The 15,484-nt window shown below is 38.0% G+C and overlaps 1 protein-coding gene across 1 annotated transcript in view; it reads left to right on the top strand.

The window, feature by feature from the left end:
* The window catches only part of COL19A1 (collagen type XIX alpha 1 chain), a 172,946-nt gene that overhangs the window by 126,926 nt on the left and 30,536 nt on the right, over positions 1–15,484 (top strand). The window contains exons 18-30 of the mRNA XM_057368851.1: positions 3,034–3,096; positions 3,869–3,913; positions 4,872–4,907; positions 5,806–5,841; positions 5,949–6,002; positions 7,942–7,995; positions 11,379–11,432; positions 12,675–12,764; positions 13,357–13,401; positions 13,508–13,585; positions 14,466–14,501; positions 14,601–14,654; positions 14,743–14,796. Coding sequence (XP_057224834.1) covers positions 3,034–3,096; positions 3,869–3,913; positions 4,872–4,907; positions 5,806–5,841; positions 5,949–6,002; positions 7,942–7,995; positions 11,379–11,432; positions 12,675–12,764; positions 13,357–13,401; positions 13,508–13,585; positions 14,466–14,501; positions 14,601–14,654; positions 14,743–14,796 — 699 coding nt within the window. The remainder of the gene's footprint in view (positions 1–3,033; positions 3,097–3,868; positions 3,914–4,871; positions 4,908–5,805; positions 5,842–5,948; positions 6,003–7,941; positions 7,996–11,378; positions 11,433–12,674; positions 12,765–13,356; positions 13,402–13,507; positions 13,586–14,465; positions 14,502–14,600; positions 14,655–14,742; positions 14,797–15,484) is intronic.

Below are 15,484 nucleotides of genomic sequence, written 5' to 3' on the forward strand. Positions count from 1 at the left end.
GTACACCTTACCAACTTTCTTCTTACTTCAGCTGTGTAGTTTGACGATTTTAATGACTGTCATGGGCAGTTAACTGTTCAACCAGGAAATGCTGTTTGATTCCAGATGAAAGAGGAGTTGGCTTTCTGATTCAAGTAGAAGGTTTTAAACATGCAAAATTTATTTGACTAAATATTCAGGGCCTCCAAGAGTCAACTTAAGACTCCACTGCTACAACAAATGTATTAATTCCTCTACATTTTATGATGGGAATGGGATATTCCCATCAAGGACAAGACAAAGAGGGCTTCAAAGYAAAGGACAGCTTCTCTGCTTTGCCTTCGATTCACTTAGACAGATTCATGCACCACTAACTTGCCTTTTCCCCCCATGCTGTTGCATAGTATGACAAAATCTGATTCTGTCCACATCACCTTGGAGACATCCAGCAGTCTTTCAAATCCCAGTATTGAGTTTGCAGTGTGCCTCAGTCATTTGCAATCATAAAATGGTATTTGAGTGATATTTGGAGGTTTTTGAGATTCCTTTTAGCACAGGGAATGGTTGTGTCATTTTGCATCATTTTTTCTATGTTCTCAAGAATCTCACAAGGTCTTATTTTGGTTTGGTGTTTAAAGTGTTTACATATTGGCCACATTTTAATTGTTATAGGTATTTTAACACCTTTTTTTTTCCCTGAAGATATTAGTGTGGCTTCTTCGTGTGGGTATTTCTAGGAACCATGAGAAACTGATACCAAGAAATGTAGTGGCTCTTAAGACACATCATAATTARTAACATTTTTTTCTGTTTCTCTAATTTCTTTTTCTTAGCAGAATATTTTCAATTTTTTTGATTTGTGAATTGTAATTTCTGATGGCTGTGATAAGTATTGGTAATTGCACAATGWATTTAAATAATTTATTGCAACCAGGACTTTTCTGGGTCAGCATCAATCACTTTATCAGAGTGATCTTTAAGGAGGCTGGAGTGCAAGCCTTTAAAAGCATAATTTACTTGATCYATGTATACAGTGAAAGAGAGCACTATAAATACAATTGCTGATTGCAGCAGCAAATTGTGCTGAACAGCAAACCAAGATCAGCAGTCTTTGTTTAATGAAGGTGAGAGGAACCTGCTGAGGATAAGTGGTAGCATTGATCCTTAATAGGGTGGGAGACAGTGCTGGAGCGTTGCTTCCCTCATTCTTCCTTTGTGCCTGCTCCTRCAARGCSTGRGACTATTTTTATATTYCTTCTTGTTATGCCTTTTGTGCTTYCAGCGTAAATGAGATGCTTTGCATGTGTTCGATAAATGCATTTTGTTCTCTTCCTTTTGCCAAGAAACCAGTTCTGCCCTGWGCTGTGTGTTACATTCCTTCAGAGATGGATAAATGATGGCTCATGATTTGCATTTATGTGCTCTCAGTCCTGTGTTATCCTTTACTTGGGTTCTCAAGGCCTCTGTCAGCCTTCTTACTTACCAATTTTCCATACATGGATATTAAGTCATTTAGCCAAACTTATTTCTAAACATCTTTGGAAAGGCTGTACAGATCAGTTTAATCTAAAATGTTCTCCAACGCATAAAAATAAAAAGTAAACCACAACACAAAGAAATTGAAACTACAGCACAATCTGTTCAGGAAATGTTTTAAGATCATTATAATTCATAGYAATTTTAGATTATTCTGGAATAACTCATTATTAACTTTGTAAGGTTTTCTTCTTGGTTTTTTTGTTTTGTTTTGGTTTTTGGGTTTTTTTTTTTGCTTTGGTATATTTCATTTACATTTGGTTGTAAAGAGGAAGTTACCTATAAAAATGCAAAGGCCATAAAGGTGGGTATTTGGTCTAATAGCCTTTTTCTTTTTTAATTTTTTTCCTCTATGTATGCATGAAAAAATCCCCAACTGATTATAAATCATAATTTGTAGTGTACTCATACTAACAGACACCTGGATTGTTCTCTGTCCACTGGAAGTCAACTATTCTCCTCAATACTCAGGTGTCTGGGTATCTGCCTCTTGCTCTGAAGCTGGTTTTGATAATTAGTGTGTTAACAGTGGTACAAACCCTAAAGACCCCTAAAATCCATCAGGAAATCAGAATTTCTAAAATAATTCTTGATTTTATTCAATATATATGTTTAGACTTATGCAACAATTAAGATAAAGTTGTAAATGGCACTTTTATTCATCAGGATGTTTTCCCATCTTAGAGATATGGAAGCTGGAACATGGCKAGGGGATTTGGCCAGCTCAGGGTTCCTGCTCAGCCCAATGGCACAKGTTCTAGGACTTGGATTCCTTGGGTCTAGACTGGAGCTCGTTTTTCTGCTCATTGGGTTTTTGTTGCTTTTTCCTTTGTTGTTACAAAAAAAAACATGTTCCCCTTAGGAAGTCTGAGTGTGACTTTGTAAAAAGGAAAGGGTTTGCTTTGTATTTTATTGTGTCTTTACCTTGTACAGAAGAGTAAATAAAAGCAGTGCAATATCATCTGAGCAAGTATACAACCTGAACCCCTGCTCCTTTAATCTCTCTGGCTTGTCTGAAGAGCACTGTGAGGAGCCTGTTGATCGTGTTCAATCCCTCTCCTTTGTCTTACTATTGTGGTAGACTTAAATTAGCTCTGCCTTTTTTTTTTGCATTTCATGCTGTTCCAAAGTAAAAAGCTCTTGGGTTTTTTTGTTCTTTTCTAACATAATTGAGAAATGTATTGTAACAATGAGCATAAAAATATGTTCTTTGTGTTGAGCTTAAAAAATCACAGATTTGCATAGCAATATTCAACACAGACATTTCCTTTTTATGCTTTTGTTCATCTTCTGCTAGTCTGGCAAGAGTGTATATGCATGATAAAGGATGTGTTCTGCAAAACACTACCTAGCTGTACTGCATAGGCATTTATTATGCCTTTCTAGTAGTAAATTAGGATTTCTGAATTTACAGAAGCTGGTAAATTACAAGAAATTTTTACTGTAAATAAATAAATTACTGTAAGTAAATGGTGACATTTTCTGTTTTCTGATCTTTGTGGTGATTTTTCTTTCCAGAGTGATACAAAACTACTAGAATTACTTGAGACTCCTGGACTTAAAGGCCAGAAGGGAGACATTGTAAGCATTTGGGATGAATTTGGAGATGTTTCATAGTGCCCATCTAACCTGTCTCTACCACCCTTAACACAGTGTCTTTGATTTATCACAATGGGCTTTGAGGGAATAGSTTTTTGAGATGACTGTCACTTTGATCTGTGTGGTCCAATAGCCAGCTCATTGCACTGTCCTGCTACAGCAGCATCTGATCCTTTCTCCTCTAGTATARATAGAAAAGGAAAATGCTGAAAGARTTATGTRTGGTTTCTATAATGCTGTCTGAGGAGTCAAATGAGCTGCRCTGCCAGTTAAGTGGGAAAGAGTGAAAAAGTTGACATTCAAAAAATATGCCGAATAGTAAATAACTAATATTTAAACCAGTTTATCTGTAGCAGCAATATAATTGCAAAATTTCTCTACAATTTTAGCCTCCAAAAATTAAATGGAAGTCAAATTCTGAATCCACACCATATGGCACTATATGGTTTGTAGTAATCTGTCCTGTGTAAATAGCTGACCGATATTTTAACAATTGCATGCCTTTCAAACTTGTAAGAGAACAGACAAGTGCTCTGGATTTGGGACGGATTGACAAGATTTTATTGAGAAGCCTGCAGATCTGCTGTAGAAAATGGTCATTTAAATTCATTTGCAGATGTTTGAAGCTTGATTTCCATTGTAATAGTTAAGATTTTGTGGCCCACACAGAACAAAGTACAGTTAAAGAAGAGGAGGGGTTTGTTGACATTTACCAGAATAGAAACATTCTGAATACAATTAATTTTGTTAAAAGGGCCCAAAAGGAGAATTGGGAATGACTGGAGCAAAAGGAGAAAAGGTAAGTCAATTCCTCACCTCTGTACTCATGTATTATACTAGAAGTTGTCTAAATGTACTCACTATGAATGAAATCTTGTAAAATACAGAGGGGATCAAGAAAATATATTTGGAGAACTTGTCAATCTCTAAAAGTCCTTAGCACTTTATTCAAGCCCCTCATTGGGGGGTGATGGTATATGCATATGCAAGTAAATTTCCCTGTTCTACCAGCTCACAAAGTCCTTAGCTTTCAAAACATTCAGACTTTTACATAATACCMGTTCAAAATTATTTTATATAAATTTATCATCAGAGACTGCCTCATGAATTAGGTGCCAGTAATACTTTTTCAAGTTACTAATGCCGTCTTCAGTATCTATATGAAAAAACATAAATCTTTAAATGATTAAAATTTACAAATAAACATTCTAATTKAGTGTCTTTTAGTTTAAGCGTAAATTTTCCAGTATGATTGAGATGGGGTTGTTACTGAGGAACAGGTGTGTATTTTTCTTTTCTTGGAACGTGTGATGTACAGTTCTCCATMTACTGATTAACAAGTGTTTTGCCATTCAGCTGTGAGGCTTTCAGTTGGTTTTTTTTGGTCATATCCTTGTGTATGAATAGTTTTCATGCAGACAGAAATGTTATTTTTGCTCTGTTGGTATCATAGGTTTATGATTTTGTGTGTTATAAAGCACTTGTGTTTAAGAATTGTTCAGATTTGGATGCAGGATCACTCTCTTTAGTTCTGTTCTTGATCCTCCCTTGTGCTCCTGCTTAAAAGGATCACAGGTGTCATGGTCTTGGAATTAAATCAACATCATCCCTCAAGTAAACTTTTGTAGCCCATATATTTGTATTTTTGACAGATTTAAATAGACACTTTTTCCAGGACTCTCCATCTAAACCAGAAATGTGGACTATTTACCATATTATTTAAAATCTGTGTTAACCTTTTCCCTATATTTCCTTAGGGAGAACCTTCTGAGAAAGGTGATAAGGGAGATCCAGTAAGTATAGCATGTTTTGAACTGATGTGAATAATKTACATTTGGGATAACTTTCATACTGTATTCATTCTGTAATTCTTTTCTTTGTACATATTCATTAGATTCAAGGGTTATGTGGGATAGCATATGTATGTCTCCTTACATGTGCATCAAGGTCTCATGGGTTATAAATAAGAGATGCCCTGTTCCTCAGCATCTCTGTTGCTGGTATGGTCCATGAACTGAGTTTAAAGCACATGCCTTTTTTTTTTTTTATTCCCTGAAGGTTCTTTTTTCAGCTTTCTCACAAAGTTTTATGTGGCCTGAGCTGTACTGTTTTGATGCCACCAGTGTGTCATCTAACATCAGGCTGTTCTCATATAGCCATTTTATGTGTGCTGAACTTCTTTGTTATTTGAGAACACTCTTTGTGTTTTCAGAACACTCATTCTGTAAGAGTTTCTTTACCTWTGTTAGTTATTTTTAATTAATCTTRTCTTCTCTTACAATATCTGACAAAAGCTGGTTATGTTTTTTAATCTAAAACTCAAGGTTGCTCAGATATTTGTGATTAACATATTGTAATATGTTCTATTGTAATAATGTGTGGTTTTGGAGGTGACTRCTGTGCACCAGAAGAGATGTAATGGTGAAGAATAGGCTTTTGTSTGGGAAAGCTCTTAAGCAAATGCAGTGTTTTCAAACATTTTTCCTTTAAAGCATTGGGAAAACCTGCCAACAAAATCAGGTTGCAAGAGGAATGACTTTCAGAGTATGCACAAGGCATCAGAAATTCTTGATGTTTTTTCAATATTTAGGTTTGCCAACTGTATTTACAATATTTTAAAATACCAGATTAAACTCTTGGTTGATCTTAGTTAAATTTCTAACTTCTTACAGTTGTATTTACTATTTTCAGGGAGAGCCTGGAATGGAAGGATCAAAAGGAAATAAGGTATTTTTTTACTTACACACGCTATATACACTGCCAGTGTGCATAGCTGAGACTGGGAGACACAGCAGTAAACAGCTTTTTTTTGTTTTCTCAAACAATATCATTAGGGTGAAATGGGAGACCCTGGACCACCTGGCCTTATTGGAAGTCCAGGACTAAAGGTAACTGCATTCTATCCTGTTATGTAAGAGGACTCTGCTGCTATCAACTCTTTAGCTAGTAGTAATGGTCAAAGAACACAAGTAGTTTATATCAAAAGCTTATGCTTGGATCATGGCTATTTTACATAAACTTTACATTTTACATAAAGTTCTTGTTGCTCTCTGTTACTCAGAAAGGAATATTTAAGCAATGCTCAAGTATGATTTTTGTCACTTAAAAAKACAATCACCCATTTTGGAAGTACGTATTTCCCGGTAGCTGGGTGTATTGTCTTTATCCATCAGTGAGGCAAAGGAGTAACCAGTGCCAATACCTCCATCCGTGAGGCAAGGAGTAACTTGTGTCAGTACCTTAGCAGTTCCTTTGTTTAATCCTGTGAGACAGCTTGTAATGTCAAAGCAGTCATCATTTTGCTTTGAGTCTGTCCTCGTGGGCAAACTCAGGAGGTGTGGACTGGGTGAGTGGACAGTGAGGTGGCTGAGAGCTGGTTGAAGTGCAGACCCCACAGGGTCGTAATTGGTGACATGGGGTCCAGTTGGAGGCCTGTCACTGGTGGTGTCCACCAGGGCTCAATGCTGGGCCCAGTATTGTTTAATKTGTTCATCAAGGACTTGCAAAAAGGAGGAGAGCCCTCYTCAGCAAGTTCCCTACACACAAAGCTGGGACAAGTGGTGAATTCCTCATGGGGCCGTGCAGCCCTTCAGGAGGTCTTCAACAGGTTGGAGAMCTGTCTGAAACTCAACAAASRGAAGAGCAGGGTCTTGCAYCTGGGGAGGAAKAACCCMAGGGRRCAGCCAGCTGGAAAGCAGCTCTGTGGAGAAGGAGCTGGGGGTCCTGGTGGACAACAAGCTGTCTGAGAGCCAGCAGTGCTCTTGTGGCCAAGAAGGCCAATGGTGTCCTGGGTTATATTAGGAAGAGCATTGCCAGCAGGTCGAGGGAGGTGAACCTTCCCTTCTACTCAGCCCTGGTGAGGCACATCTGGAGTTCTGTGTCCAGTTCTGGGCTCCTCAGGATAAGAGGGACATGGAGCTCCTGGAGTGGGTCCAGTAGGAGCTGGAGCATCTCTCTTACAAGGAAAGGCTGCAGGAGCTGGACCTGTTCAGGATTGAGAAAAGTCAACTGGAAGGGGACCTCATCAATGTCTGTAAGAATCTAAACAGTGGTGTTGAGATTTCCAGGCTCTTCTCAGTGGTGCTAAAAAGGACAAGAGGCAATGGGCAGAAACTGGTGCACAGGAAGTTCCGCCTGAATGTGAGGAAGGTGACTGAGCAGGTGACTGAGCATTGGAACAGATAGCCCAGGGAGTTTGTGGAGTCTCCCTCACGGGAGACATTGAAGAGATTCTGCAATGTGATCTAGAATGCTTGAGCAGGAAAAGTTGAGCTAGCTAACCCACTGTGGTCCCTTCCAGCTTTACCCATTGTGCCATTTGTGTGATTCTGTGAAGAAAGTAACTGAAGCACAAGCATTCTTAAGCATCTCTCAGGATGCCTTCAATTGTACCAAATAAATGTAGAATTAGAAACTGTTAAATCTGGCTGCTGCCCAACACTATTCGTGTTGGATAGTATCTGGATTTTAGACCATGAAAAGAAGGCCCTGTGAGAATGAACATAGCTATGGAAGCCACAAAATAATTGTCTTAAAAATTTTTCTTGAAATTTTGATTTATTCTTTTCTTATGTCTCTCCTTTTAGGTATTCCCTTTGTATTTACTTGTATTTGCTTTGTGTACATACTTTGTGTACATACCAGTCCACACAACTTTTTGAACTTAACATTCGAGTAAGGGAGAATGAGCAAACTCTGTACTTCCTACTCCATGTGGAAGGTAATTCTTAATGCCGGATATTTTAATAAATTTATATATAAGAATACTTTGCACCATATTACAGTATATTAACTCTTACCTCAGGTGTGTTTTTTATCATTTCACAGGGACTGCAAGGCCCTCCAGGACCTGTTGGACCCAGGGGACTGCCAGGAGAAGTTGTATGTATTTTTCCATTTCTCCAGCTGTAGCAGTGTGCTGTGTGAGCAGTTAGCCAATGCTGCAGTGCCACAGTAACTCCCATAGGTGCTCCATTTGTGGGTGGTGCTGTAGCAATAAGGTGATGAAGCACTTTAGGATGGGATGCCTCCCTCAACAGGCATTATCATGAGTTTCAGCAAACCATGAATGTCCTGCTTCTGACAGGGTTTGACAGCCTGAAGTGGATCTGGATATTAGGGTTCATTTAAAAGCCACTGAAAAGGGAGATTTTACCCTTGTGGATTATCTCTCCCTCACTGCCCTGTTATCATTCTGTTCATTGGGTCCTGACTTCCCGTTCCAGCAGGGCAATTGTTGAGCTGGGTTGGTTGAGCAGCAAGGTGTTTTGGTTTGTGTTGTGCAGCTGCTCAGAGTTGCCAGGCACAGAGGTTGCTGGCCAAGGCTCCCCAGAGGTGCAGTGTGCTTGTGGRTGCTAAACTGCTGGGTTGGGAGTGTCAAGCAGTGCTGTGTCTCAGCAGAGTCTGAATGTTCCTGTAGTTACAGCATTTTTGGGTGCCCCACATTCAGGTCTGCCAGCTGATTAGGGGTTGTCAAGGTGATGGGAGTCTCCTTCATGAGGATTTTATTGTACCTGTAACAATTGTGCCACTGGTCAGGAGGCTGATGTGTCTGCTGGCTGGTTGAGGTTTCTCAAACTGGTAGGCACCTCTCCCAAAATCCAGCACACCTTTAACCCTGGTGCCTCTGGGCAGGAAGAGCACGGGTGAAATGTCAATCCAGTCTGGCTTCTCCAGGAAACACCTTAAACTGCTAATCACTGTTATACTCAGCTTGAAAGTGCCCTGTGCATTTGATTTGACACCCACATATAGCAGAAGAGTCTTCTGGCYGTGGCTGCCTGTCTCCCTTCCAAACTATGGCACAATTCCTCTTCCAGTGTGAAAAAAAAAATGTTCTGTCTAATTCCCCGTGCCTCAGTCCACAACACTACTGATGTCACATGGAGCACTTACCCCTTCATCTTGGTTCTTGTACTTCCCTTCTTCCGTGAACCATAAAATGGCTTTTAAAKAGCATCTTGGAGGAAAAAGTGGTTCAATCCGAGAAGTAGGTCAAGAAAAGCAGACAATAAAAAGCTTAGCTTTAGCCTAGCAGTTCAGCCACTCACTTGAAAAGGACTGGGGTTTCAATCATTGCTCTGTGTGTGTGGGTTTGGTTTTATCTTTTCTCTACCARCAGAAGCATCTAGAGGTTGGTGTTGCTGCATTTTGTCTTAGGCGCTTCCACACGTGCTCTGAGACTACATTGTGGAAGAGAACTCTTAATTTGAACAGACTTTTAAGTCATATAACTTATTAATATTAAAATACCTTCTGAGTGGTACACAGCTGGCAGACTTTTTATTGTTGGCCTGTTAAAAGTCTGAGGGATATAAGCCAGGTGACCAGTGGAGTTCAGCATCTTCAGCTCTTGACAAGGGAAAAAACCACAAGCATTTAAATCTGCATGAAGCCTTTTTATACTGTGTCATTTATTGACCATTTCTTTGTATCTTATTTTCCTACTCAGCTGAGGCCCATTTTTTTTTCAATTATGTCTGATTTACCTATCTTAGATTTACCTTACTTGGTTTGTAAGCCTCATCTGCTGTGTTTCTTTTYATATAAATCACCAATCCTACTGTGAAAGATAACAAAATACAGCATTTCTCTCTTGCTTGTGTTGCCATCATCCCACTTGAGTGGGAATTGTCTCTTTTGAAACTGCTGTTCTGATGGATCTTTGATCAAGTGGCATTATGAACAGATAAATACTAGATATAATATATGTAAGTCCTAGATGTAGATAATCCTGAACTCTTACTTGTGCATAAAATTCTAGTGTGTAAAAACATAAATTTAAATATATTATAGAGACACTGTGCTTACCTGCAAGCTCCTTGTTTTATCATCTAAAGATGAAACATTATAGACTAAAAATTCATTTAATGCAGTATGTTGACAATTATGGAAGTTTGAAAATTGTTTTACATTAATATACATCATTGGAGAATCATCTAGCAGATAAGAATTACTTAATTTTTTTTTCCTAAGAAACCACTTGAGCTTGGTCCAACCAAACAAAAAAAGATTGATAAATCCTTAGGAAAGAAGAGAGAGAAAAGAGACTGTATGTATTTTATACCAAYATCCAAAGTGGATAGGGTTGGTCATGATGAGACAATTTAAATTTCCATTTTTTATAATGACTTTCTGTTGGTATAAGCAGAATATTCTTCATTAGGATACTTTTTTTTCTTTCTTATGCTTTTAGTTTGGATGACTGGGTGAAACAAGTAGCTKTCTGCCTGTATTAAGTACAGAAGGCAGCAGAGAAAGCAAACACAGCTGCTAAACAATCACTGCTGGCATGAAAATRTTGTCATCTGTCATATGTCAGTGTTCACAAAACTGTTTTACGCTGTGAAGGAAAATTAAAACAGTATGTGTTTCCCTGTCTTTTTCTTAGAAAGTTCATTTTTCAGTCCAGCTAAAGTTTAATACTTAGATTTTACTGTTCAGCTTGAGCAATTTTGTCCTTTACTGTGAAAATTTCTGGTATTCTTAATAAARCACTCGACTAAATATTTGGTTGAATAACATTGAAGGGTCATGGAAAAAGTTTACTGTATTTGTTACAGTATAGTAAGAGAACTTAATTAAGCCTTACTTATTTAAATAGCTTCTATTTAGATTTTAATCTTTTTCATTTGTCTTTAGTTCTCTGCATTTATAAAAATCCTTCATGAAAAGAACAAGGAAAAATACTGAAGTTAAAATCAAAATGCGAAAGATGAGAAGATTTAAACAAAAGAAAGGCTGGAATCCACTTTATTTACTGAAAATGTTTGACTGTCCATTACATATYTAAAATATTTAAAAGGATTTGTTGGATTAAATAATGTGAAGGAGTAGGAATTTGTTGAGGCTTTTAAGATACCAGTTTGAATAATTAACTAGTACAGGAAATCATACAGCCCTCCATGGGCAAGAAAGATGAGACACTTACTTAAAATTCAAGTTTTTATGTGCTACTGCCTTGCTTGAAAAAATTATTTTCAASACTTGGAATTACTTTGAAACAAGAAATAAACCTTTTGGTCTCTGCCATTCTGCCATGAGAGGGTCTAGAAAAATAATCTTGATGATTGCATTTTCACTTAAAGAAAAATGATTCATATATTTAATTAAAGATGCATTCATTAACTTACAGTCTTTAACATTTGGGGTCAATACTAATGCAAAGCAAATGATCCAGTGTAAACTCATTTGCATCTGTATTTTTATATAACCATTAAGGGAATGGCTATAAAAATGTACAGTTCTGTTTTTATTAATTCCAGGGCGTACCAGGAGAGCATGGGGTACCAGGAAACCCAGGAATTAAAGGAGACAAGGTATGTTTWAAGTGTTTTAATTAAACTTGATATGTTAAAGCATTTTAAATTGTCACTTCAACAGTAACCTTCCATCCTTCAGTAGTGTATCTGTGTGGCTGCTGTATGAAGAGATTTTAAAATGTACCAGCAGCAACCCCCTGTGTCTTGAAGGAGAAACATCTCTGCATTTGGAGATGCTTTGGGCCAGTTTGGCAACCCATTTGCTCTTTAGATTAATAATTTAAGTAATATTTCAAGGAGGTTGGACTGCACCTTACATTGAATCTGTACAGTGCAGAAATGTCCTGACTACAGAACAAGCATTTCAGTGTGGTTTCCTACCCAGACTAATGTGTAAAATCCCACTTCACAGTGAGACCTGTTCATCTTGGCAGAGCTCTAGGGCAGCTACAYTGTCTCAGATGTGAGCCAAAGCTGGATTTCTTTAGGACATTGTATTTTGCTGTGTWGAAATCCCTTAGAATTCAGCTGCATCAACAAGAGCTAAAAGTTATGTGTGTATGTACTGAATGTAAAGAAGGAGAGAAAAGAGGATGTACAGGTGTGCTCTGAGCTGTGTGATGTGTTGTGATATTTATGCATTGTGGGGTACAGGGGAAACCAGTAAAATCCAGTTTGAAGAAGTGAACTGAACGAAAGGCAAAGAAAACAACTAGAACAAGGACAAAAATGTACTCCTCTTGCAAAATGGGAAGTAGAGGATTMAGAAARAATCACAGAGGRTGTTGCAGGAGCCTGCAAAARGCAAGAGGACAGCATAATAAAAGGCACAAATTCACTGTGTCAGCAGCAGGAGCTTAGAGATACGGTGCAAGAGACACTGCCTGTGCTGAAATAGGGAACAGAGGTGTGAAAAGGAACACACTGAAGACCCCAGGTTTAGCACCAGTGGTTGATTGCTGGGGAGAGACAGCTGTTGGTCCAGCTGTTGCTATGAATTAGTTGGCAGGGTTTAATGACAACCAGCATATTAGGGGCCTGGGGAACCAGAAATGKGGATCAGCTGAATTGCAAGCATGGAAAACCAAGAGGATACTGGTTACTRTTAATGGTTAKATGGTCCRTGTCTCCARTTYGGAAACTTTTTGAAGGAAAATATCAGGGGCTTTTTTTTCTTCTCCATATCTTCTCAAACTACTGTCACTTTCTATGATAGTATTCATGTCTTGATAATATTTAGAGCTTTTTCATAGGGGAAAATTCTCACATTTCAATTAGTGATTCAGATTTATTTTGTAGGGTGATCCTGGTGGAATTATGGGACCACCTGGACATCCAGGTCCAAAAGGTGATATGGGGCCTCCTGGACCAAGTGTGCCTGGAACACCAGTAAGTTCATAATCTGGAAGGTTCATAATCTGATTTTATTTCCTGCAGGGGGAACTGTGAAAGGATTCTCACTCTGCAATGAAAGAAATCATAGAATGGCTTGGGTTGGAAGATAAGTTAAAGATCATCCAGCTCCAACCCCTTGCCATGGACAGGAACACTTCCCACTAGAGCAAGTTGCTCAAAGCCCCATCCAGCCTGGTCATGAACACTTCCAGGGGTGGGGAATCCACAACTTCTCTKAGTAACCTGTTCCAGGCCTCACCACCCTCACAGTAAAGAATTTCTTCCTAATACCCAATGTACATCTGCTCATTTCCAGTTTAAAGCCACAAAGCAAGTATTTTAACTGTAATTTCAAAATAGAAACGTATGTTTCAGTGGTATTATAAGTGCATTAAAATATAGTCTAGAAACRGTGCAAGACTCACACATGATCCTAGTGACACTGACACTAACAGGGAATACAGGTAAACTTGTCATAATGTATTTCTAAAGGATGGCTAATTTTGGCAATAAAATGCAGCTAGTCTCTTGGATTTCAAAACTTTTTTTTCTTTYTTTGTTTTATTTTGTTTTGGGTTTCTTTTAGGGTCCCACTGGTGTTCCTGGAAACCCAGGTCCAAGGGGACCAAAGGTATACAAAATACTTTATTTCTGTTTCTAAAAATATTTTCTAAAAGCTGATATGGTAGTTYATCTTTCCAGAGCTGTTGTGATGGAAAGCCTTGTACCTTTCACAGGGAGAAAGAGGACTGCCTGGTGTGCAGGGAGCACCTGGGGAGATGGGGCCCCCTGGAATAGGCATTCAGGGATCACCAGTAAGTAAATCAACACCCACAATTTGGGCTTCYCACTGTGCATCATTGACAAACTGCAATAAGCAAACAAAGCATCATTAAAAGCCATGCCTTGAACTCTCTTCTGGCTTGACTCCCAACTCCCAGATTGCTTCAAGGGTTGCTGTGCAGCTCAAATTCAAACATGAAGCGAGTTTATGCAGACATCTAAAGCATTGATGGTGAATAATTTGTACAGCAATAACTGTTTTGATTATTCAGCTTGTGTCCCAGGTTTCTTGCTTTTTAATGCCTTTAAATAAAGCCATCTGCAGTGTCTTCAGAGTATTCAGTAAAAAAAATTTGCTGATACTGACAGTGTACCTTGTAGGTGGTACATTATTACAAGACTTTTACTCCAGTGACTGAGGCAATCTCTCTTCAGTTGAACAAAGTGTATCAGCTGATACAATTCAGTTTAGGGACAGTACCCTGGGAAAAAAAGAAAGTGTTTTTGAAAGGTGACTAGATATTGACCCTCAGTTCTTAATCTAAAATAATAATCCTTAAGATAATTTTTTCAGCTACAATATTTTCAAATCTGAATTTTAGAAGTTACCTATGTGTATCTATAAAAATCGGGTTTTATTCAACTGCTCATTAGCTTTTTTTATGGCTCTCCTTGCTAAATATCAAGTTTCACCACCATCCAAAGATTATTAATTTTTGGAATTGCTTAAAAAAGARTATCCGCGAAGTCTTGAGGTCTCTAATTATGGCAAAATTAGATTTGGATTTAAAGCCACACTTTAGAACAAGTGTTTTTTGAAGTGAAAACTGCATAAATATCCTACRTTCATCATTTTTTAATGAACTTCATCTCCCTTATCCCAGAAAGTGAAACTTTGGAGTTTTCTTGCAGGGTCCCAAAGGTCCAACTGGATCAGCAGGTGTGCAGGTAGAGTATAAGTYTTCTTCCATACAAAAAGATTAATTTAGTTCAAGAATTTTACAGGAATAATATTTTTACATCCTAAATGACCTTTTGTACYCTTAGGGCCCTAGGGGACCTCCAGGATTACCAGGAACTCCAGGTACCCCTGGTATTAATGTAAGTGACAGTTTTCTCTATATACAAGAAAAAGTAGTATGTCCCTCGTCATTGATTTAATGCCATCAAGTTTTATATTTGTTTCTAGGGCACTCCAGGAAGAGATGGAAAACCAGGACTACCAGGCCCTCCAGGTGATCCTGTACGTATACAGGGCAAGCTTTTGCATTTGCTTTGGTGCAAATATTTTAGATTTATATGAGGTGRGATGGCATAGCAAATCTAGAAGAACCAGTAAAATGAAGATAAAGTCAAAATACTTTCTTGGAAAAGACAGGAAAACAGTCATGTTATATACCTTGGCTTCGATAAAACTGAGACTGTCTTCATGATGTTTCTTTAAGCAAGAAAAAAATGCTTAGAATTAGATACCAAGTAGTTAATGCTTATCAAAAATCATGGATCTGAGCATCTCTCAATAGATAATGATCAAACTTGGAAAGAGAGGTCTGTCCCATTYTCAGTTCTTGTCAGTGATATAATTTGATTTGGGAAAGTATACACAAACTCTGAAATTGGAGTGGGAAAGATTGCTGACTTTTTGAAGATACAATCAAAATTCAGAGGCTTTCTGAAGTCAACAAGATTTAACATGAGACAGATGAGCATAAAGTGCTTAATAAGGAAAACCAAAATCCATAAGTAGAATATGTCTGGAAGGCACAGTGCATTGTAAACTAAATGTAAGTAAAATATTAGATGCTGCTATTAAACAGACAGGTCTAAATGGTAAAACTCACAAACTGGATAATTATTGCCTTTTGCTCTCTTGAAATATTCTTCTCTTTGGAAAGAACTTTTTTTGAAGGAAAATGTAGCAAGCAAGAGTG

The sequence above is a fragment of the Malurus melanocephalus genome, unplaced genomic scaffold (genome assembly GCF_030028575.1).
Source record: "Malurus melanocephalus ecotype Western Australia unplaced genomic scaffold, MMel_1.1 scaffold_4, whole genome shotgun sequence".
Lineage (NCBI taxonomy): Eukaryota > Metazoa > Chordata > Aves > Passeriformes > Maluridae > Malurus > Malurus melanocephalus.